This window comes from Cimex lectularius, unplaced genomic scaffold (genome assembly GCF_000648675.2).
Source record: "Cimex lectularius strain Harlan isolate CLEC.00 unplaced genomic scaffold, Clec_2.1 scaffold279, whole genome shotgun sequence".
Lineage (NCBI taxonomy): Eukaryota > Metazoa > Arthropoda > Insecta > Hemiptera > Cimicidae > Cimex > Cimex lectularius.
The window spans coordinates 261862-286850 of NW_019392827.1; the positions used below are offsets into that span (position 1 = coordinate 261862).

The 24989-nt window shown below is 29.1% G+C and overlaps 2 protein-coding genes across 2 annotated transcripts; one reads left to right on the forward strand and one right to left on the reverse strand.

Annotated features, from left to right (window-relative positions):
• Positions 1–3571: 3571 nt before the first annotated feature.
• Positions 3572–7532, reverse strand: LOC106665073 (solute carrier family 35 member C2). Its single transcript, XM_014391257.2, has 7 exons — positions 7145–7532; positions 6349–6563; positions 6209–6281; positions 5493–5611; positions 5290–5423; positions 5048–5226; positions 3572–4393 (listed from the first exon to the last, which is right to left on the reverse strand). Exons 1-7 carry the CDS (start codon positions 7301–7303, stop codon positions 4109–4111), a joined length of 1164 nt encoding a protein of 387 aa, XP_014246743.1. The 5' UTR covers positions 7304–7532; the 3' UTR covers positions 3572–4108.
• A 1372-nt stretch (positions 7533–8904) lies between these two features.
• Positions 8905–23433, forward strand: LOC106664673. The gene is made up of 39 exons (XM_014390610.2): positions 8905–9298; positions 12705–12949; positions 13045–13155; positions 14108–14192; positions 14252–14421; positions 14507–14688; positions 14767–14926; positions 14997–15183; positions 15623–15733; positions 15799–15954; positions 16013–16236; positions 16323–16584; positions 16668–16802; positions 16869–16958; positions 17023–17220; positions 17281–17420; positions 17548–17661; positions 17731–17860; positions 17936–18026; positions 18095–18266; positions 18371–18531; positions 18597–18746; positions 18833–18888; positions 18946–19032; positions 19108–19271; positions 19330–19502; positions 20404–20607; positions 20672–20787; positions 20854–20975; positions 21055–21179; positions 21257–21363; positions 21426–21582; positions 21659–21756; positions 21839–21998; positions 22203–22380; positions 22438–22632; positions 22690–22915; positions 23022–23130; positions 23205–23433. The coding sequence occupies exons 1-39, from the start codon at positions 9128–9130 to the stop codon at positions 23339–23341; spliced, it is 5859 nt and encodes a 1952-aa protein (XP_014246096.1). The 5' UTR covers positions 8905–9127; the 3' UTR covers positions 23342–23433.
• The last annotated feature ends 1556 nt before the right edge of the window (positions 23434–24989 follow it).

Genomic DNA, 24989 nt, shown 5'->3' on the forward strand with positions numbered 1-24989 from the left:
CCCCCTGTTATTGTTTACATATTTTACCAACATTTAAACCGAGTATGTATAAACATGTATTATATGGAAACAATTTCATGTGTCAGAAAATTTGTTAAATTAATTTAAAGCTGTTTATTATATTATAATTGAATTAATTGAAACAATTAGTCATAATATCATTTTTGTATACAGATGATTATTGTATATTTTGTATCTTTATTCTGTACACAATAATTAGAAGAATTTATTGGATTATTTGTTTAATAAAAAAGAAGTTTTTGTGTCATTAATTTCATATTTTTGTTGAAGGCATGATAGCCCTGCTTATTATTCCTGGTTTCTTAATTTACATCGATTAATCAGACACATTTCGCAATTATGGATTTTTTGCCATCACACTATAGGCATAATAAACTAGTTAATATTAAATTCATTAGATTTTGTGGTCCAATTGACCATATTACATATTTCAATTAATTAATCTTTATGTAAGGGTCGATTTAAAAAAAAAAAAAAAAAAAGAGGGAAAATTCATAAAGTTGGGCTGTGATGAAGTTGGAGTCCGAGTTGATCGAAGTAACGATAGCTCAAGTGGTCGAGCAACAGTGTATTTAGCCAAAGGTCGTGGGTTCGAATCTTGCTCGTAACACTGACTTTTTATCTCAACTAATACCTTACGTAAAGATTAATTGATTGAAACTAGTTAATATTATAATTTCATGGGGGCGTCGGTGGTCACCGCTCCAGGTTCGAATCCAGCATCTCTGCATTTGAACCTGACATACTTACAAATGGCTTCTTTTTTTTTTCAAAAACCCACCCTGAGGGTTCATATAACCTCATAGTTGAAATTCCCTTATTAAAAAAAATTATATATACATACTGTGTGGGTGTGTGTAAAGTACACTTTGTACTTTATAATCAGAACCTTTTAACTTTTATTTTCATCATAATTTAATTTCAATTCATATTTAACATCCAAGTTTTTTCTCAAATAGAAAACAAAGTACAAGACAATCATATATTGTTTAATGAGGCAAGAATTGTAACTTTGGTATTATTGTTTCCTCCTCAATTTTTTTTAAAAACTTGAATAAACAGAAAATTTTGTTCAATTTATTACGGTTATACGTAAATTTAAACAGTCAGGAGTATAGAAAACAGTTAAATTTAAACTACTATATGTACTTTTTTACTTTAAATCTTGATGAGGGGAAAATTGCTTTATACCTTTTCTTTAATATATATAATGGCATAAATAGAAAATATTTGTAATCTAAATGTATGAATAAGGTTAGAAAGAAAATGCTTCATGACAATATTTTTTTATTAATTTTCTCAATGAAATTATTAATGGTCTTGGTGATCAGATGTAAAATAATGTTCATATAAGTATATTCCAAAAGTAGAATTTAGTATCTTTTTATTACTAAAGTGCATTAAATGTGGTCCCTAAAGCATCTACTTCATTTTAGTCTCATTTAAAATGGTAACGATAAGAAAATTTACTTATTAAACAAAATACTACTGAAAATTTCCAGAAAAACAAAAAACAAAAATGGAACGCAAACATGAATTTTTACCATAAAATACAATATTATCGTTCTAAACTTAATATGTTGACTTACCAAAATAATGGTCATTTTCCATTAACATCTACAAAGAGATTAAATACATATAATCAAAACATACATTATAAATTGGCACTTTTTATGAGTACCATTTTTTCAGTTAGAAAATATATGATTTCAGTATTTTAAAAATAGGTAACTCTGAGTAAAGTGAAAGCCTAGAACACTGTTTTGTGTTTGGACATTGGTGTTACAACTTTACAGGCTGTTTAATGTTACACAACTTAATTGGGCTTCTTATTTAAAGTGATAGTAGCAACAAAAGTCATCTCATTTTGTCCAACTTTTCTGGAGAGTAAAAAGAAAATTGTTCTTTATGCCACTGGTAAAATATGCAGATACTTTTATTATAATGATGAATGATTTATTTACCAGTGAAATCTATAAAGGGGAATAGAAAATAAAATTTTAATGAAAAACATCTAACCAAAATGCAATAACTTTTGCCACTACCACAACAATTTGCTATTCAATTCCCATTTTTTGATGAGATACAATTCTAAATTAGAAAAAATTCAAATTAATAATATAAATAAATAAAAATAACACGCCATCATAAATTGGTTCACCCATCAGTCCTTTAAGTTGAAATCATGTATGTAAACAACAAATGATGTAAACATTAACATTAAAGTCCATTGCATTTTATAAACTGTCAAGACTGTTTAAAAGTACTTGGTGCATGTATAAGTTAATGTAGCTTTTAATTGAAACTAATCTTATTTATAAGCAAGCATAAAAAAATATATATATAAACAGGGTGGTGCATTTTTTGACACCTTGTGGGAAAAATAATGCACCACCTGCTTAAACAGACTGGTGCAACTTTCTTGCTTTTCTAATTAAAACCAATTTCTTGTAAACCCTGAAAGAATTTAATAACAATTTTACAATGTTATTATCTTAATACTATGTATGTATATGTTAATATATTAATTCCACTAAACAAAAAAATCTTTTCGTATTTAAATAAATAAATAAAGCTACAAAATCTACTTATAAGAAATGAAAATATAATAGACACCACTTTTCTAAATTAAAATGCCTTTGCAAAGTTCGGAAACAAAAAGCAAAAATTAAAGCTTAATATTAATAATACAAATGAATTTGAAGTTAAATGTGCATTCAAAGACATCCCCTTCAACCACATTTTTTTCTCTTCAGAAGATTTTGAAGTTTTATTTATATATCTAAATTCAGGAGGATTTTGTCTGAAATTTATTTTTTTAAAACTTTAAATTAAAATTGTTTACTGTTTTCTAAGAAATTTGTTTTAATTAAATTGCACCAGTCCCTTCAGGATGTATAGTTTTTGCTATGGTGTAGCAAAAATGCACCACCCTGTATATGCCTGTTTGTTAACCTTCTAGCAACAGAAAAAATTGACTATATTGCATAATGCTCATTTTTTGCTCTCTCAGAACTAACTCAGAAAGAAAGAAGAGATTATCAAGAGTTTGGCAGAGCAATAGAAGAAAAAAGTTGGGGGCACAGATCGACTAATTTAGAATCTTATATAATGCAAAAAGCAAAATGTGAATGTATGATCAAGTCATTAAGAAGCTAATGAGCTATGTCAACATTAAAAGGTGAGACTGACCTATAGGTGAAGTTCAATAGGAACATCAATCAAAGCACAGAAAAAAATCGATTAAGATGCTGAAGCTAAATTCACAGAAAACAATTATTAAAATATATCTTCTAAAAACCACAATTTATACTCAAACTTTAAGAAAAATTGATCAAACACGTTAGATCCTTGTGACTAATTATTAATTGAAGGGAAAAAGAGATTCATTAATTTAGCTAAAACTATTACATTCTACTAAACATAATTAAATTGTTTTTATTTAAATTTAAAGTAAAATAAATAACTATGTTTTACAAGTTTTATTAATTTAATAATTAAGTACAAAAAAAGAAAAGAAAGGAATTCAAGGATTACAAATAACAAAATCCATTTTTTAAACAAAGGTCTAATTTTAAGCATCACAGGTTCCAAATATATATGATTTGCATTAATCTGCTACGTATTCAAAAAGCAAAAAAAAATTTTTTTGTCATAAAAATTGGACTTCTGTCTTTTCCGTATGTGTTCCATCCAATCATTATGAATTTCAAAATTATAATTATTTTAATTTATTAGCTGGGAAATGGTAATCTCACCAATTTTTTTTTTAAACTGTCATACTACTATGACTTCTTGATTCATGTTTTATTGAATTCATTTTTAAAATATTTATAGTTCACGCTCCAGCTATTTATTTACATTTATTTTATCGCTATTAGCATTGTTAAAATTGCTTACTTTTCTTGTTATAACTAAATAATGCCTTGACATTTAGTGCACATGGAAGAAACAGTTATGAACGAATAAATAAATAAATAAAGCACATTAGCACTTAATTTCAGATGGCTTGGAACAAATAAGGGATTTAACGTTTTTGATAATTGCCTACAAGGACCAAAATTATTTACATTGATTAAAGATTGAACTATCTGTCCCTGCTATGTAAAACACTAAATAATACTTCAGTTGAAGAATCATCTCTGGCATCATCCTCTCCATCAGATGATGTTGAAAGCTCAGCAAGAAAATGCGCTGTGGCCTCATCAACTACTGGTTTGTGAAGGTTCAAATCCTGTTCCTTTTTTCCTTTTATTACTTTATGTACAACATGTAAAATAATCCCTCCAACGCACAATAAAAGGCCTTCAAAATTTAATTTGGATATTACATCTCCTTTCCATTCAATTGCTAGAATTAAAGTGCATATTTCCTAAAAATGAAAAGAAATTTAATCCTCTAAATAAAAATATAACAGTAAACAATAGCTACAGAAATACTTATCAAATAGTGTTAAGGAATAAATACAATTTCAATATTTTTGACATATGTAGAGATTAGTGACCGTTAATCGATAGTTATTCAGATATCGTGAGATGCGGTCGGGTGTGATGTAGGTTTCAGAAAAACATTTTCTTTACTCTCTTGTCCAGATATTGGGATGTAAGACCGATGTAAGTTGCCGGACAGTTTAAACAGTTGATCTTGTAGATTACGTCAGATTTATTTGTTATTGGTGTGGGATCTTTAACTTTGGAAAAAAGTGTTTGGATTNAATAAAAGATCGAAACGTTGGCACGATAAAGAAAATGTTTTTCTGAAACCTACATCACACCCGACCGCATCTCACGATATCTGAATAACTATTTTTGGCATAATTTACTGTGTGTAATTTTTAACTAGAAAATAATTATTCTTGTTATTATTATTGTTTATTATGTATTACAGTTCTGCTTGAAATTTATTCTTAGGGTTTGAAAGAACAGTCTTAAGGTTATTTTTTGCCATTTTTTTGCATTTTCATTATAATGTTCATAATAAAAAATGCAATATGCTGTAATAAAATATTGTTTGAACAATGTTTTACCTTAAATACCCCTGCAATAGATAAAGTAAGACTTGATAGTTGGTAAACAATCAGATATTCACTGACTTCCATAATGACTGCTAATAAACTTCCTAATGTAATATATAAAGCTGTACTCCAAATCAAACTGGAATCTTTTGTTAGTTCAAGAGAACTTAAGGCATTTAATGCCAAATGGGCTAAAAGAAAAAAAAAACAAATAGTGAACAAACATAAACAATATTGAATGTGATAATTAATACCTTCAAAAACAATCATAAAAGGAAGAATTGATAGGAACATCCAGGGTTGGGTGTGGTATATCATATCCAAAGGATTTGACAGCCCGAGATCTGTCTTCTGCATTACGAATTGGGCGATGGTCCATCGAATTCCGCTGAAATGTCGGTATTCTGTTTACATCATTGACAAACCAATTAATGCATGATACAATTTGATCTTTTACCTTGATAAAGAAGCAAACAAGAGTAGAAGGAAAGCATGTAAATCAAACTGAGTCGAATGATAAGTGAATAAAAACAGCCCACCTGATATCATCCCAACAATTACCATCAAGAACCAGGACTAAAATAGTGTAATTCCATTAAACACAATTAAATATATAATTAAACAGCTAAATATACTTTTATAATAAACTAACGCACATGCAATTATAACAAAAAAAGTTCCTTTTTTTTAAGGACATGCTCAATTAATTTACCCTCATACAGAAATTAAATTATTTTTATTGCTTAAACTTATATCACTGTTTATATGAAACATTTTACTGAAACTAATTTGTACTTAAAAAATGTAATAAACTCATAATTAAATAATGATTGCAAATAAACATTGATTATGAATTTATTAGAATTATATTTTTATAATCCATCAATATTTAAGGTTACAGCATTGAATACATTGTATTCTACACACAGTATTTATTTAAGTATATATATATATATATATATATATATGTATCATGCTTGTTAGTATGTAAGAATACAACTGTATGTTAAGTTCTCAGAATTGAATAATCAAGTTACCAACCAGATAAATACTAACTCCCTCTATTAATATTTCATAAGATGAAAAATAAGGGCTATAAAATATAATTAATTCAATTTATTTGAAGTTGAAACACCATCTAAATGCGTTGTTGGCATTATAGCATTTTTTTACCTTTGGCTCTAGCTTTAGTAGCATTGAAAATATGAGAATAAATACTATAGTAGAAGACTTTGTCATAGTATATCTAAAAACAGAAAATTGATATAGTGGATAATTGAGTTTGAAAAATAAAATAAATCCAAATTACTCACAACGTCACCGTGATGAATTCAAGACCCCAGTTAGAAAAACCTATGTCTAAGCCACTGGCAAATCCGATTGGGGCTATCTTTCTCAGAGTAGTCGGCCAATCCAATAAAACCCTTTGTCTTCTGTGCCATGTTTGCCACACAACTCGGCCCAAAGCAGCGACAAGAAACTTTGTTACAAGGTGTATCATCACCACTATCAACGGGTAATGAAATCTCTAAATTAAACAAAGTGAATTAATTGGTATCATAATCAATTATAATATAATAATATATATGCATAATCAGTAATCAATTGGGTTAATCAAAATTTGCCCTTTTAAAAGTCTGCAGTATAACGTTAAAGCAATTTAGAAACACCACAATGACCCAAATGATCAGAGACAATTGCGGAAAAAAAACGCTGAGCTTACAGAAAAAATTCATAATGAAAAAACCCTCACTAAATGACATTATTCAAACAATATTAACTTAAAAATAAATAATACATGCAAGAATATAAATATACTGCATTTTTTAATGAAGGGCCAAAGGACTTACAACATAAATGTAAATTTATGCATTAATTTCTTTTGGACAGTTATGGCCATGAAAATAAATGCTAAGAAAAATTATGTGTAATTCTCTAAATTGGACAAAGAATATGTTATACAAGTTCTGTTTTATTTAAGAAAAAGCCTGTTAAAAAAATTTCTGTTTACATAGGTAGCAAAGCAAATAGATTGCCTAGAAATTAAATCTCATGCCAACACAACAGTGAAATTAAATTGCATTTAAATGAAAAATAATAAATTAATACCTGCAGGAACCATTGTTGATAAAACGTCAAACCGATAGACAAAGGGAAATACAACAGAATTATACCGGCAGAGCAGATCACGGTCCACAGATAACTATTTTTATTCAATTTAAATAAAGTTTTATCATCATTTGAGTCCCTAAGTAAGACTCTTGCCATATTAATAAACTCTCAACATTAATGTCATATCACAAATTAAGCATTGAACTAATCATTAATGAGTTTTCCTTTATAACACCCGACTATATGGACTAAATGCCAGGGGAAAACCCTGAGGCCTGAACACCACCTGTAACGTCCAATATGGATATTACAGTTCCAGGTATATGTAACTTGCAACAACCACCACGTCTCCTAGGAGGAGGCACATACACACTACACGCACACATACAGCTATGTTCTGCACACATGTAGTTCCAATGTTGGAACCTCTTGAGTGACGTATTCGTTGTACGAAATTTGTGCCTTACTTGTATGTCATAACATGGGAATTGAGCATTACATATATTAGACACATAAAACTGCAAATTAAGGAATGAAATCGAGCGCTGATAAAATATCTATTATTTTCATTTTCATTTAACTTTAAATCTTTATAATCTTTACAACAGTAATCTTATATGTAAATATAAGAGTAAGTATATATATATAAACTATAATACTATATAACTATTATGCTTACACACATATATACATATATATCCATGGTGCTTGATGATGAATATGGTTACTAGGAAGTCGGGGTTTTGTTCCCCAAGAACTGCAGCTTTCTGGCTTATTGTACTTTCTTTGTTCAGTGCAATCGATTTGATCTTCTAAGGAGTACTAGGTCATTGACTATCGTTGCTTCAATTCATTTTCCTGGATTTTATTTGTATTCCATGTTGTCTCCATTGAGTGGTTGCTTTGCATTCAAAGAAGATAAGGGTGGCTTTTTCTTCTTCCTCTTTAAATGAGCCATTATTGAATGTACCCATGTTATGTTTTTCCAGATGCCGGTGACTGGTGTACAGTCATATCATCCTGAGTTAAAGCCCTCTCTAACCGGAGCAGTGAGTTTACCTGTCTTGGTGAGGGTTGTTTTAACGTAAGCTTACTGTAACAGAAATGATTAGAGATGGGAGGTCAATGTCAGTTCACTTTTTGGGAAAGATAGACTACAGATGGCAAGTCCAAAAAGTAAACTTATTGCATCTACAACTCTATAGTTTATCCACTTTTCTTTTGATTTTTTGGATCCATTCTGTCTTCTTGTGACTTCAAGTAGTCACGATAGCAAAGCGGTTAAAGCAGCGGCGTATTGAGCCGAAGGTCATGGGTTCGAATCCGCTCTTGACACTAGCCTTTTTCATTTTAACCACGATCTACCTAAAAAGAATTGAAAGATGTAATTTGGTCAATCAGACCACTAAACATAATGGGTTTAATAATTAATTAAAATTTATACTTTCATGTTGTATTCAATTTTACAGCATCTTCGTCCTTGTCGAGATATATGTCCTTCGATTTGTCGAGAATAAATATATTATATGATTTTTATTATTTTTTTTTTATTCGACAAGGGGGATTTAACAAATATTTCATAATTTAAACACCTGCATATGTCCTTCGCTAGCATCACTGCTCTTATCGTTTAGAGCAGCTCCAACATAAACTTACACTAGAGAAATTTAACCCCCTTCCATGAATTTTGAATCTCCAACAGTAATGATTTTTCTCTCCTTGGCATTTCGTAATTTTGAAGTTGGCCAGCCTGATGGGTGAAGAATGGTAGTTTTCCCGCTTCTCGGGCCAAGACGTTATCGAGAATTCGAGACTCAGTGATAAAAACGATTATTTGAGGAATTTACACAAAACAACCCGTCCTTTGCAGATTTAATAGATTCTTTTTATTTTCGTTATTCCGACAATTACTTCTCGATAAACTCTAGCTTAATAGTGTTTTTCTTGTACCTCATACAAGTGCTTTGTTTGGGGTGGAAAATGTCCTGCTGGTCAAACGTCGTGACCGGGTTCAATGCAAACGACGAAACAATCAATTTCGGATCGAGGCCGGTCGCCTTGGTCGAAGATTCCGTCTACGAAACAAAAACAGTCGCCACGATAGAATCCAGCTCTAAAGTTAGTGACACCACGATAGAATCCAACTCTAAAGTAAGTGTCAAGTGTGCCTGACTGTCCATGCCAAAACTGCCATCTCTACTGACATGAGACACCTGAAATGAACGCATGTAAATGACAGTCTGTGCAGCAGATTTTCAAATATTGTGTATGCACTGCTGATTTCTTCTTGATAGCAAGATCCAATAATAATAATAATAATAATTTTATTTCTTAATATATTACATATTTTATTTTTTTATTTATTTAATTTTTTACAGGAAAAGCCTATTAAAATTATACAATAGTTAATTAAAGATAGAACTTAATTAGAGTTACAACTCCCGCGGAGTAAAGGATTTTGTAAAATATTTTGAGTTTGTTTGTTTCCATTTAAATAAATACTATTATTCTTTCATTAGAATTATAATGCAATAAGAAATAATTGGAAATATGAATTATTAATTTCTCAATTAATTATACACAATTTTTCCAAAATGAAAAATGAATTATTAAATAAAACAGCTATGCAGTTAACATAATTGATATAATATAAACAAAACAACTGAAAAAGATAATTAATTATTCTCGTTCGTGACACAAACCTTTTCTTTTCAGTCAAGACCTTAGTTTATCTTAATTGAAATAATTAATATGGTCAACTATGACCACTAAACATATATGGATTATTAGTAATCCAAGCTAACTAGCATAACATAGTAATATATTTATGAAGTATATAAAATATTTATTTATTTATTTACAGGAAATAACTGATTTTATTATAGTAATTACAAGAAAGACAAACAACATTTAAAATATGTAAAACATTGAAAATAATAACATACAGTGTAATTTAGATACAGTCGACTCTTGGTTGAAGAGTTGGTATTATCAAGAAATTCGACTTTTCAAGTTTCGTATTAACAAGAATCGACTGTTCCAATATTTGAATACAAAAATAACATTTGGGATTCACTAGTAAATAAAAACAATTGTAAATAAGATTAATTAAATTATATATGCATGTATGTACACAACAAAAATCAACCAGCACATGTGGTATACACACTTACATATACACATACAGATGTATTAATTGACTGTTGCTGTATAAGTACCGCTCAAATTCCTCTTCAAACTGGCTTTAGATGTATTATTAATATCTATACTGTTGGGTAGCATATTGACCAGAGACATCCAGCTCTCCATCTTGTACATGGGAGAGCGAGAGTAGTTGGTACGAGAAAATTGATAGTAGAATACCGCATCACTGTAGGTGTGAACAGATGGGACATGAAAATTGATGTCAAAATTAATAGGATGGGACATAAAAAATGACCGTTTTTCTTGCTAATTTAAAAATTTTATTTTGACACTTTTTTTTTAATATTCAAAGTATACTGTTATGTCTTATGGTTTTCACCATCTCGAGGCCAGGTGTTGGATTCCTCTACAATATCAATCTTTGGGTTTTGATTGGAAGAATTCTGCAACTCCATTTTGAACTCCAAATTTTTAAATTCTCATCCAGAGAATTAAAAGTTTTCCCTTGAAGATAATGAACCATGGACTGGAACAGATGGTTGTTGGAAAGTGCTAAGTCTGGGCTGTAAGCAGGGTGAGGGAGAAACTCAATTCCATCCAATTCTGTAATCTTTTGTTTCGTGGAATGAGAAGTGTGTGATCAGGTATTATCTTGTTGAAACAAAACCCAAATTCTATGTACTAATCCTGGGTAATGCTGGGTCAAAATATCATACTTAAAGTTTTGAATCAATTGTTCTACCTTCTAGAATGATTATTCGGAGATCATGAGATGCGGTCAGGTGTAGGTCATCTCATGATCTCTGAATAATCATTGACTAACAGTCACTAAACCCCACACATTTCTAGATTGAATTATGCCTTTATAATTCCAAAATACTGAGAGCATTGTCTTTTTGTTGTTCTTGTTGAATTGGCATTGTTTATCGACTGGTAGAGCAGGCTGATTGCAGCCTAGCCATTGTTTCTTGTTCTTGGTTTTTTTCCATAATATCCACTTTTCATCACAAGTAAATAATCTTTTGATGAACCAAAGGTCATTTAGGTTTTTCAAAAGATGTTGACAAATTTCTACTTGACATCGTGCCTGAGCAATGGTCAACTTATGAAGAACCACTCTTTATGAGCATTTCACTTTACCCAAGTTGAACCCCCCCCCCCACTTTACACCATGATATATGGTATTATTATCCCGCTCGTGCCATTGACTTTTTTATCTCAACTGAAAACCTTAATTAATTGTAAGATATTAATTGGTCAAGCAGACCACGAAAATAGTAGTATTCATTTGTCGTCAAGAATCCAATCCGATAACACGACATTTGAAAAATGGCAAAAAGGGGGGAAAATTCAAAAGGTGGGGTTGAGATGGGAAGTTGGTGTCCGAGTGGACCGAGATCACGATAGCTCAAGTGATAGAGCAGCGGCGTATCTAGCTGAAGATTGTGGGTTCAAAATCCGCTCGTGCCATTGACTTTTTTATCTCAACTGAAAACCTTAATTAATTGTAAGATATTAATTGGTCAAATGGACCATGAAACTAGCGAATGTAATAGGTATTATTACCTTTGAAGTCTTCCAAATTCCTAGACATAGGATGCTGTTGAATAAATAGGTTAACATAAATCTTTGAGCAATATTTTATTAATATTGCTATCAGCACCAGAAGTTTTCTTATTAACTCTTATTAATTTTTTTTATTATTGTTTTTATTTTATGAGATGAGACTATCTGTTCTTTTGAATTGGGCTGTCTTGCAGAAGTGTTTCACTTTTTGGTTTACTTGATTCATATTTCTAAACGTTCCTAGATCTGAGTTTGCATCATTTCCAAGGACCAAAAATCTGCATTCCCAGTTGGGTTTACTTAGTCTCTGCTTTTAGGTAGTAACATACCGAAATTCTGGACAGCTGGTTTTAGCCTAGAATTATGACACCAACAGTCAGTGTCAAAAGGCATTGATTTGTTTGCTGAATTACAATTTATCGTAAAATCATATATTTTGGTTGATAATTTTAGCAGATTTGGCTATAAAACATTAATTAAAATGTGAATGCCATATATTTTTTTAATAAATAATTTTTTAATAAAACATTTTAATTTTAACTATTTTTATACAAAGTGTGGCTGAGTTGAAAAATTAGTGTCATGAGTGGGACTCGAACCCACGACATCTTGATAAATACCCTGGTGCTCTCACCACTTAGCTATCGTAACTTCGGCCTCAAGACACCAAGCCTCATCTCAAAGTACAACTTTTTAAATTTTCTCTTTTTTTGCCAATATTCTTCTGAATTTTGTGGTATGCATCCCGCTCGTGACATTAATTTTGGATCTCAGCCACACTGTGCATAAATAATAAAATAATTACTTACAAAATAGTAATAATAATTAATTTTTGTTTGTCTTCCAGGAAATCGAAAATACAGCTCCTCTGTGCAGATCATTTTATCTAAAGAACTATTTGGGCTTAACATTGGATAAAACATTTCTGCTGTTTAATGACTTATGCACTACTGTGATTATCAATCACTCTTTTGATAATGTGATTGATGCCTTCCACATAACTGGTGATGGAAAGTTTTCCTTTTTTGCTTTAGCCTCATTTGAGTTGTTCTGCATGGATTTGACATCTCCTGGGAAAATAGTTTTTAAAACGTAAATGACAACTTTCAAAAATGATGAAAAAGATCTACCAAAGATCAGATAAACCATATTTTCAACAATGAGTTAACAGAATTAATACATTTTAGGACATTGCCATGCTCTCCAGAAAAACCAGACAAAGTTGAACAGTTAATTTCAAAGCAATCTGACATTTTCTTCAATCTTTACATTCTCTTCAGCAGTGGTAAAATATTAAAGTGAGTACAAAATGTTAAAGTAAATAAATATTTAAAAAAATAATAATTTTTTTTTTTTTTTTTTTAAGAAAACAATGTAGGGGGAATTTTTAATTTTTGTTGTTGAAAAAAAGCTTAAGATTTGGCCTACAATTCTTGTTGGGTTTCATAAAAAAATAAATTTTCTTTAATATTAATGAATCATAAGCTAATTTTATTTTGCTGTACAGGTCCTTCACAGAGGAGATATATTTGGTATGATAAATAATTGAGTACTTTGCGTGTTTAAAAACAAATCATAGTATACTCATAAATCTTCATTAAAAAAATAAGAAATATAATATAAAGTTTATGGCAGTTTCACTGTATTGTTGATTGTTCAAATCTAAGAATCTTTTGAATACCAAACAGTATTATTCAAATTACAAATAGCAAAGAGATCTTAATTGAATACAAAACTTAAAAATCCTTATAAGAATGAAATTAAGTTAGCTAAAAAGCAAGCAATATCTGAATATGTAAGTAAATCAACAAGTCTTGGAAGATTATTACTAATATTTCAATTAATTAATTTTTATCTACACCAATACCTTACATAAAAATTAATTAATTGAATGATGTTATTTGGTCAATTGGATCACGAAATCTAATGAATTATTAATAATGAAAATAAATTATTATTAATATTGAATTAAAGTTGATCTAAAGCTCAAGATTTTAGTAACTTGTAAAGGCAGTAGAACAGGCAAATGTGACACTATTGTTTGATAGTGCTATGCTTGAATAAAGGTTGTGAATATTTTTAGTTTTCAATGTAAATAATTCTGACTTTCAATTTGTACCTGTGATCAAGTAATGGCTGTGATAAAAACTTGTCACACTCTAACATTAAAGATATTTTTGATTTTTCAAATAGTTTGGTCAAAAGACTTTGAAATAAAACAAAAAAAAAATTTTAATTTTTTAATTTTAGGTTACCTCTTGAAGACATTCCAAATTATGAAGGGAATAACGAGAGCAAAACAAACTTGGAAGTTGTAAACAATGACATTGTACAAGTAATCTTTATATTTCATTATGATATCAAATTTGATAATAAAAAACAAACAAATTCCAGGACCATAATTTAGTGACAGCAATGTTTTGCTATCACTTCTGTGATGACATGAAAGCCTTGTTTTGTGTTGGAAACAAAATTGCCTTATGGTCTGAAAATGCTCAGAATCTCTCAGTTGCATTAAATCTTAAAAAAGAGTACAAAATAAAGAAGATAAAGTCAAGTGGTCTGTGAGTATTGATTCAAATTCATAAAATTTAATGTTGAATTCATATTAACAGATAAATGTAAATATGTGTAAAATGTAATGTTTAGGTATATAATAGCACTTACTATGAATGGAGACTTAATACAGATTGGACAAGATTCATTTTTAATTATTCACGAATGGAAGAATTATAACATAATTGATTTTACATTTATTAACAATTCTGCCGATTTAAATTTTGATTTGTTATTTATAACAGAAATTGATATATTTCTTCTTGAACCAATCAGTGCGTAAAAAATTATGCTATTTTATTATTACATTGTGTTTGAATAAGATTATTTGTTGATCATTTCTTTAATTAAAGGTTTGACGTTAAAATTTAAGCTGAAAACAGGCTTTCCAAGTTTTTTAATTGAAGGTTTAGCAGATTGTGAGGATTTATTTTACCTAGAAGGAGTAAGAGTAGATAATTTTGTTGATACTGTAAGGGTTAAAGCCATAACTGTGCATCATCCAGAATTTAGGTATAATTTATATTTGTATGCAGGAAAATAAAATTATTAGTTTGCTTAAACTATTATATATAATTTTCAGGCTTGAAAGGCTTCTTGCAAGGATGAAATTTACAGAGGCTGAAGAATTCGCTAAAAAATACAACTTACTCGAGAATGTTAGAAAATCAAAGGCGCAGTGGTTGATGGGAGAACTTCATCTTAACAAAGTCCTGGAAGAGACCCATTTTTTTTATACAGAATTTTTTTCTTTGATGAACATAATAATGGTAAAATAGATAATACACATTACTAAATAATAATTAATTATAATTATTATTATAATATAACATATCAAGTATTTTTGTTTAAAAAAAATTCCTGTCTTGCTAATTTTTTTGAAAGTGTAATAAAACCACATTTTAAGGATATTTCAAGGAGTAATAATTAATGAAGCTGATAGGAGTAAAAAGAAAATAAAAGCTTCAAATGTCTTTGGGTGTGATTTTTTTTAATTTTTTTTTTTTTTTTAATAAAAATAATAAGGGTAGAGAAAGAAAGATATGGTTGTTTGAGTCTGATTTTCTTGTGTTAAGTATGTGGTACTGAGTTTGATTCCCAGCGTACCTTAAATTGTTGTTTATAATTTAAATTGAGTATTGCTAAGTAGCCCCCTTGCCCATAACATTCTAAACTTTCATTGTTAAATTGATATAAATATGATTCTAGGATGATGAGTTTGTTGGTGAATGTTGCTTGAAAGTAACACCTCCAGATATAATAAAAACTAAAGATGTCGTGGAATATGCATGGAACAGACTATCAACATTACCAAAAAAAGTAACAAAAACTGAGTACAATAAATTACAAATTATAACATTTAAACAAAAAAAATTGCCTTTCAGAATCCAAATGTAATAAATCTACTTAAATTATTAAAACAACTTTTGAATGCAGTGAGTTCATTCTTGTTGATTTATGGCGAATCTGGTAGTTCTGAGGAGTGGCTGAATTTTTCTACAAAAAGTCCTTTCATCATTTGCCAAGAATTTTTGTCTAAAGTATGTCTTTTCTTTCATATTGTTTATAATTGTTAAAAATTTCGCTTTAAATACTTAGGGTCAAATAAGGGAAGCCATTATAATCTGTAAGCGCAATGAATTGCAAATGAAAAGCGTGCTTTCAACTGAAACCGAAAAGCCTTATTCATTATTTGAAGTTATATCCTCGGATGTTTCTGTGGAAGAATGTTTAGAATGGCTTAATTGCTATTTACCTATTGTATTATCTAATCATTCACAATTGTTGGATAAAGTTATCAACTGGATAATAAAAAAGGCTAAGTATGATTTCATCCATTAGCATTATAGAATTGTAGAATAGTATACATGAGTAAAGAATATACATTTAACATATACTTGTTAATTAGATATATTGAGCACCAAAATCTTGATTTGTGGCCAAGAAAAGCTTTAGAATTTTCACAACAATGCTCTGTTATGTTGAGAAATATAATAAACAGTGACATAATAGAAGACAACTTTTCTCTTCACCAAGGGATAAGCTTACCAAGTTCTCCAATAAATATATTGAACGAATTTTCATTTAATCTTCATAATCTGTGCATTTTAAAAGAGGAATTTGCCATCCATATTGAATATGACAGTTATATACAGTATCAAGATAGTCAGGTAATTTATTTTTTCCTTTGTATGAAATGATTTTGTTTTATATTTTTTATCAAATTCTAATTGTTTTATTTATTTTTTTTAAGCAACGGATGGTGTTTTTACATTTATTATTTGATTATGTACCGAAACATTTGATTCCTACTTTTGTTGAAAATTTTATTAACATCATGTTTGTAGACCAATGCAAAGATATTGATAAAATAATTGCCAACTATATTGTAAGTACAATTTTTAAAATTTTTCTAAATTGTATTATCAATTATCTACTAGTGATTTATTTTCAGAGAAGACAGAGTCGTGATTTATATATCAGTAATCATTCTTGGGAGGAGGGAAGGTGTGTCACATATATAGAATGTATTAAGGATTTGTCTGTAAGTGTTTTCATAATTTGCAATTCACATTTGTGTTTTTTCCAAATTTTTGAACTCTTTCTAGGAAAAATTAAATATCATACAATTTATTCTACCAAAAGTGTCTATACCTCTTAGTAGTGATATTGAGAATCTAATTGAAAAAATAAAACATCACAATCATCCTCTAGTCATTCATGTTTTGAAAGAAGTAAGTGATTTATCTAAAAAAGCTATACTCAAGAAATATGGATTTCAATATAAATCTATTGACATAGACGAGGTATGTTAAAAGTTCTATATTATATTTGTGGTCGGTGTGTAAATTAGAATTTTTGTACAGATAGATACATGTGCTCTTCGAATATTTGAAAATAGTGGAGAAGACGGCTTGGAAGATGTTAAACTTCTTCTAAATACTGGGAGTACAACGTTGAATATCGAACCTTACAGGGCAATGTGGATGATAGCAATTAATAAAGGGTTTCTATCAATTACTGTTATTTTTCCAGTATCAAATATTCCAACACTAATTAATAATTTTAATCAAAATTGGGATCATTTGCTTAAATTAAAATAACAATAATTTGAACAATTGATACAATTTCAGGTCTGCACAACGCGCATTTTCTATAATAAAAGATGAGATTCCACCGAATAAAATAATATTACTATGCAAAAGTATGGTTGAATACATACATTTAAGTTTGAAGATGCGAACAAGGTTTTTGTGCATTTAACTTGTTTTATCATTGAATGATGGTAATTAATAATATATACATATATTTTTTAGTTGTGATGAAATCAACAATTGTATACTAGCTCTTGACAATATTATTTCTTACTGCACTTGTGAAGGAAGTGTAGAGTCAAGAACTATTGTAGATTTTGCACAGAATGTCATAGCTATTCACAAAATCCAAGTAATTGTTTATTAATTACAAAAAAAATTTCATACTCTTAAATTGTAAATTCTTAAGTTTATGTTTTTCTTCTAGTTATTTGATAAAAAAACATTCAACATGGATAATATGTATGGTGTTCACAAAGGATCCGTTCTAGAATTTTGCGTTTCACACTTAACAGAAGGTAAAAATTCTGTGTAGAATGTATAGAACATACAATTCGTGTAATACTTATTGGTTATTACTTTTTAGACGTTCCAAAAAACATTATTCCTACTGAAAATTGTGAATTTGTACTTTTATTGAAAAAGCGAGTATCACAAATAGCCTCTGACTTACAATTGAAATTTGAGAAATGCATTTTAGAATTAACATCACAATGCGTCATAAAAGGGAAAATTCACTGTGCCACTTTTTTTATCCAGTAAGGATGATTATCTTAATAATTAATTATTTAACAAAATAAACATAATTTTTACCTATTTGTAAAATTATATAAATAGTATGGTATTAATTGATATTTTGTAGATTGTTGAAAGAGAATAATTTTCTTGACTCTAGCCCAAGAGAAGTTTCAAAACTTTTAGAATTAATATTAGATATTTATTGTCAAGCACCAGATAAAGATGAAGAAGTTGCAAGCGTTTTGTTAGATATAGCCAGTTCATTGATTATTTCATGCGCATCAAGTATATATCATAACCATTACTTTGTATGCCAAATGTCCTGTGTTACTTATGTGATTTGCTTTTAGTGGACATAAAAAGGAACATAGATATGCTAACAATCTGCAAGTTATTTGTCATTCCGCTTCAAAAACCCGAATGGTCTACTATTTATGAAGATCCTTTTGAAGTGCATCAATTATTTTTGACTCCTGCAGTTGGGAATTCACTATTAAATTGTAAATTATCTAAATTTTAATTAATATTAATTTTCTCATTGTGAATGCATAAAATTATATCATTATTTATTATTATATGTATGCAGGTGTACGGAATGTACCAGCAAAAGTTGATAATGCTGAGTTAAATAATGACTTAGAGGTAACGTAAAAATTTACTTTACTATAGGTGATTTCTAATTTTGGCTATAATTTATAGAAAATTCTGCAAGCAATACCAAATGATTTAATTTCATTCAACTATATGTATGCATTAACTTGGCTACTTTTAAAGCAAGGCGAAGTAGTAAGTCAACTGAATTATATATATAGTATGTAACTATAATATCCCTAATACACCTTTCATGGATTTTCTTTTCAGGATCTAAAAACGTTGAAGAAAATTTCAAAAATAGCATCACTAAAAGCGTCTGCAATAATTTTGAACATGCTAGCAGCTCGTTCGTTTTCTCTTAACCTTGCTTTAATTTTATTACACCATTTCCAACCAGAACAGGCTGTTCAGTGGCTGAATAACGTTACAAAGTAATATAATTACAATTTAAACTTTTAACATTTATGTTGAATTGAATGTTTTGTGTAGCAAAATGAATGGAGACGATTTAAAGTGGAATAATGCTTTAGGTCTTCTTGGAAAATATTATTATGGGCTGCGTCAAGATTTAAAGGAAAGTGATATGTTAAATTATTTTAACGAAATTTATATCATGTCGTCTTGGGGCATGAAAATTGTGAATTATGGGATTCCGTCTAAAGGTAACTGGTCGCTTTGAGACTGTATGTTTTACTGTATTTATTCATTTTTCTTGTAGATATGAAAGTTCTTCTACGTGGTAAAGAGTAATAATAATTTTGAAACTTATTTTAACATGTTTATTACAGCACTGATTTGTAAAGATACTCCCTAAAATAGTAAAGTATGGGGGAATCAAAAGTAAAGATGTGGAAAATTTTGTACAGTTTTGAAATCTATTTAGGTGTATATAGGTGTGTATAGGCCCAACGAGCAATTATAATTTTGCTAAAAAAAATACCTATTTAAAATTTTATTTTATCTCCCCCCTCCATTTACTCTTGGTGTGGAGTCAAGGAGTAAGTAATAATTCTTTGGTTTGTGCTTGTGACTACACAGTGGTAAGACACAAATCAAAGAATTAATGCCTTTTTTAAACTTTTGGGCAAGTCATTCTGGAACGATATTTGTGTATGGGAAAGGTTAGCCAAACCAGCAATTCTACTGTTATCCTCTCGTTATTTATTGATGTACATCTGCCTTTTATTATGACAAATTTACTCATCTATATTTCTACTTACTATCTATCAATAAATTTCTTTAAAAATATTACGGGGGAGGTAGTTTATAAATGAATAAAAACTGACATTTACATTGTAATTCATTACTTAAATTAGCAAATTTATTTGGTTAATTACAAATAATTAAACACAATAGTAAAACAATTATTTAATAAAAATTACTAACGCTAATAATATGGAGGAATTTTATGTAAAAAAAAATTGTTTATTTAGCTAAACTGTGATGTACATATTGGGCGCAAAATATGCGACACATATAACACTCAAGAGGAAATATTTAATTTGCTAATAATATTTTGTTAAAATTAAAGGTGTGCAGTGTGATTTTTACTATTATTTGTAGAGGCATGTTGTGACGGTGTTGATGGCAGAAAGAAGTTATTAAAAAAATTAATTGCTACGCCTGGAATAGAAATGGATGTATTACAACAGTACTGCATTGATATGAAATTGGATATCCAAAAATGTTTGCTATTTTATCTAGAACATGTATTACTATCATGGAAACCAATTTTTTCTGTTACAAAGAATAAAGTAGGAAAAACCGGTGAGTAATTCATATTCACTGTACTATATCTTTGAATATTAACAAATTTATTGTTGATTTTTAGTTTTGGTTTTTGAAAATGACACAAAAGAACTACTAACAATATGTCAAAGAATTGTTTATCAAATTGGAAATGAAGACAATCTTACTAAATTGCTACTTCAGACGATTTGGGATCAGGTGAAGATGCCAGTTCTTCTTGTAAATATTAAACTAGGAATATATTATTTATATTTATTGTTAAAGGTAAATACATACTATTATGAGGTTTTTCTTGTGATATTGGAAATTGTCCCAACAAAGTTTTGTGTGAAACTTCAAAAGTATAAATTAATTCTAAATTTTTTACTAGTGTATACCAGAGTTGGGTGAGTATTCAGTTAGTAAATGCAAATTGTAACAATACCATAATGTAATTTTTTCTCATTGTTTACATTCCCTCTCCAGGGAAATTCAGGAAAGTGAAGAAAATGAATGGTTTGCCCTAAATCCTTCAAATCAGACACTTCCAGAAATAGCCAAGTATCGCCTTCCATTAAATAAATTTCCTTGTGATGTTGTGAAGACAATGAGTAAGTTGTTGAAACATAAAATTAAAATAACTTTTATTTATAATGATTATAAGCAATAATTATTATTACTTTTTTAGAAACAGAATTTACTTTGGAAACTTATAACATTTGGCTGACAGCCCCTATTTGGACTCCAAACACCCAAAATCAAGATCTAATTTGTTCATTCACAATTACTAATCTTGTTAGTACTGTAACAAAATTTAAATATCAGTTAAATAACTACCCTAATGTTTTTGTTTTTAGAAAAATGAAGATTCTCACACAAATTCAAATACTTGGCAGTTAAGTAGTAGAAAAAAAGATTTATTAGAGAAAATTAAAGAGTGTCTTGACCATATTAAAAGTTTTGAAACTGCAGTCGCTGCTCTCTACTTTGTTGTCAATCATGTAATGCCACCAGGTATTGAAATAAATTGTTAAAGAGAAATTATTATTTCTGTTAATATGAATTTTACCACACATATTCAAAATTATAGGAATTGACCAGGTTCAAGCAGCTCAGTTGTGTTTTATGAAGGCAGAGCAGTGGGCAGAAAATGAACGTTCTGAAAAAGCAATTGTAGGGAGGGCTAGGGTAAAAAAAATTTCAACAATTTATATTGGTTCTTCATTAAAATTATATTATCTATTAATTTAATGGTTTTTCAATTTTCAAGGCTGAGAAAAAATATCTCACTGTTTCAACAACACACATTTTACATAAATATGGATTGGGCAAACCAGAATACATAAAACTAGCTCTTCAGCCTGCAAATTTAATTAGTGTTTTGTACCATGATCCATCTTTATTGGAAGATTCGTTGTCTATTAAACCCGGTAAGAGAATTTTCTACTATCAACAACTTACACAGTCTGCTTTACACATTGATCAATCTTTACATTAAAAAAAAAATTAATTACTTTTTTTGAATTTGACCAATAATGTAAATGATTAAAACTGCACTAAATTTTAATAATATGATAATTAAGGTTGAGCATTGAAATGTTAATTTTTATTTGAAAACATTTGTTTCTTTTTAGATATCAACAAGGCTGTTGAGTGTATAACAGCCCTCCATAGTGTAAACATTGCAAATGTCACATTGGAATTATTGACAAAGTGGCTTGACGCTGAAAATAAGGAATCTAGTATTGATTACTTTTTAGTTGATAGTAAATGTAAAATTGTGACTACACAATATTCAGATAATGTCAAGCGGTATGCTTTTTCAACAAAGAAATCAAATCAGTCTTTATTAACGCTCTCAAATTTTAGTGCTTGTTATTTATTACTTGGAAGTAAAGAACTGAGCAAAGTTGAGAGTTACCTCATTGGGGTTGTTTTTACAAGAAATCATGAAGAAAACCGTAAACCTGTTGGTATTAGATTAAGAGCACTCCAATGCCTTACAGCTATCACCACAGCTGAAAAACTTCAGTTGATAACTGCAAGATCTATTGAAGCAATAAAGTAATAAGTTTTTATTTTAATGTGTACTGAATTTATAATTATTAATATGATTTTTAGAAGTCACATGAAAGTATTAGAAATAGTGTACCAACTAGAATTGTATGGATATTCGTATACGATTAAAGGTTTTGAACTCACTTCAAAAGAAGCCATGGTCTCAAACCTTTTGAAGAAGCCTACCAATGGAAAATTAAGACTTGCAGCATATATCGCTCGTTGCTACAAAATAAATAAACCTGAAATATGGGATGATATTGCACAGAAAATGGTAACCTTACTAATGGTGAGTTGCTGAAGTTATTAATTTAAACAAGTTAATTTATTCCAATTAATAAGTCATTGGCATAAAGATAGAAAAGTATATAATGTTACAATATTGTTGTTTTTAGACAACCGACTTGGAAATTTTGTTGCCCCATTTTGAGGAAATGATGATAAACCAACATACTACTAAACTCATATGGGCCCGACTAATTGAAACAGCCATGTCTTCTGAAGGTAATACTATATTCAAAACATTAATGTCATTTATTATGAAAGAAATATTTTCTTATATTGATTATTTATTTTAGACAGTGATAAAGTCATAGATTTGGTGGAAAAATCCCCTGACTCTTCCTACTTGAATGTTAAAGCTTTATTACAGTATTTCAGAAAAAAACAAAATCAGACAGCAATAAAATATCTGATGAGCTTCACTAAAGACTAATATATTTTAATAGCGTGCATTATATATATGATTACTTTTACTTTTGCATATTTGTTGATATTATATTTTTTATATACTGTAATAGGTGCATAAAATAAAAACATGCTAGTAAATTTATTTTAAATCAGTTAACAAATCAATAAACCCACTATTGCAACATTCTTATGCGAATATATTTTATAGATGTTATTTTAAGTGTTTTCCCTTTCTCAGCCAATTATGTTTTTCCCTTTCTCAACTTCTGGCTATTTTAAAGGTCTGCTTTAACGGTTTTTATTCACATCATCAAAAATGAGCTCAGGGTGTTTTGTAATTAATTTAGGAAATAAGGTTGAAATTTCTTTAACAAAAAATAATATACAATAAATATATTTTCAGAAAGAAATTATTATAAATTCAATGTATTTTCATAAAACATTATTATTTAACTAAATTAATATATGAAGAATGGAGTTATCTTTGGAGCACAGTCAAATTTTTCCGTTGAACAAGAAGAAGCTGTCCATGAGAAGCATTGGAAGAGGTGAACTCAAATTGTTGTTCTGATTTTTCCTTCTTCATTGCACAGCTCTTCCTAGTAAGACTTCATTTTTAAAAGTTAGCAAAAACCATTTAAAAACCCTTAAAAATAAAAATACATTTTCCATTATTTATTGTTATAATTACATTTATTTAAAATTTATTTATAAATTACTACTCTTGCTTTTTGGGTGGATTGTCTTTTCTTTAATGATAGATCTGGACAAATAAATAGGGACTGCTCAACCAATTTATTTATTGATGTCGATGCATTTCGGGGCCAATCTGGCTCACCTCTTCCGGGCTTGGGAGAAAACATTTTGAATTTCACTAAGAAGGGAGTCAGATTGGCCCAAAATGCATCAACAATAAATAAATTAAGGTATATTTAAATAAAAGGACAATGATAACTATCCACAGGAACTGTTATTGTACAAGGCTATTTTTATAGAACTTAACTATACTTATCCTCCAGGAAGGAAGAGCTCGTATCAAGTTATCTTCAAATAAACGAGTGAATGACAAAACTCAACAAGCTAGACGGTGATAAATTCTACTGATTGTAATTGTACAAAATATGCAAATAAACTGTTAGAAAGGGCAGACAGAAATTCTCGTATGAAATCATAACTATTATTTATAGCCATTGATATTGATGTTGAAGGCAAACAAGGTAATTTAAATTTGACCATTTCCCATCGTTTTAGTCATTCTTATAATGATGGGGAACTCTATGACAAAAGCATTTAACACAATAACTGTAAGACACATGCCAACTGCCCTTCTGGGTGAGAAGGATGCAGTGGTCCCTTCCACCACTTCACCCGCTACACAATTCCATTCTAAATCCCTAGGGTTTAATTCACGAAGGGCGAAAGTGTAACTGTCTATGCTCCAAATATTTTCAACTGAAAACTCTGAAATTTGCTTTTCTGTAATTATAAGTATAACCTTCTTACCTTTAATAATTAAATTAATGTTAATTTCCACACAGGTATTTCTTTAGGTTTTACATGAAATCATCAATAATCAGTTTGTTAGTTTTTATTTTTATTTTTATCTACATAAATTACCAAATATAAATATTTTACCATTATGTAACACAATCATAGTAGAAATGTAAAAAAGA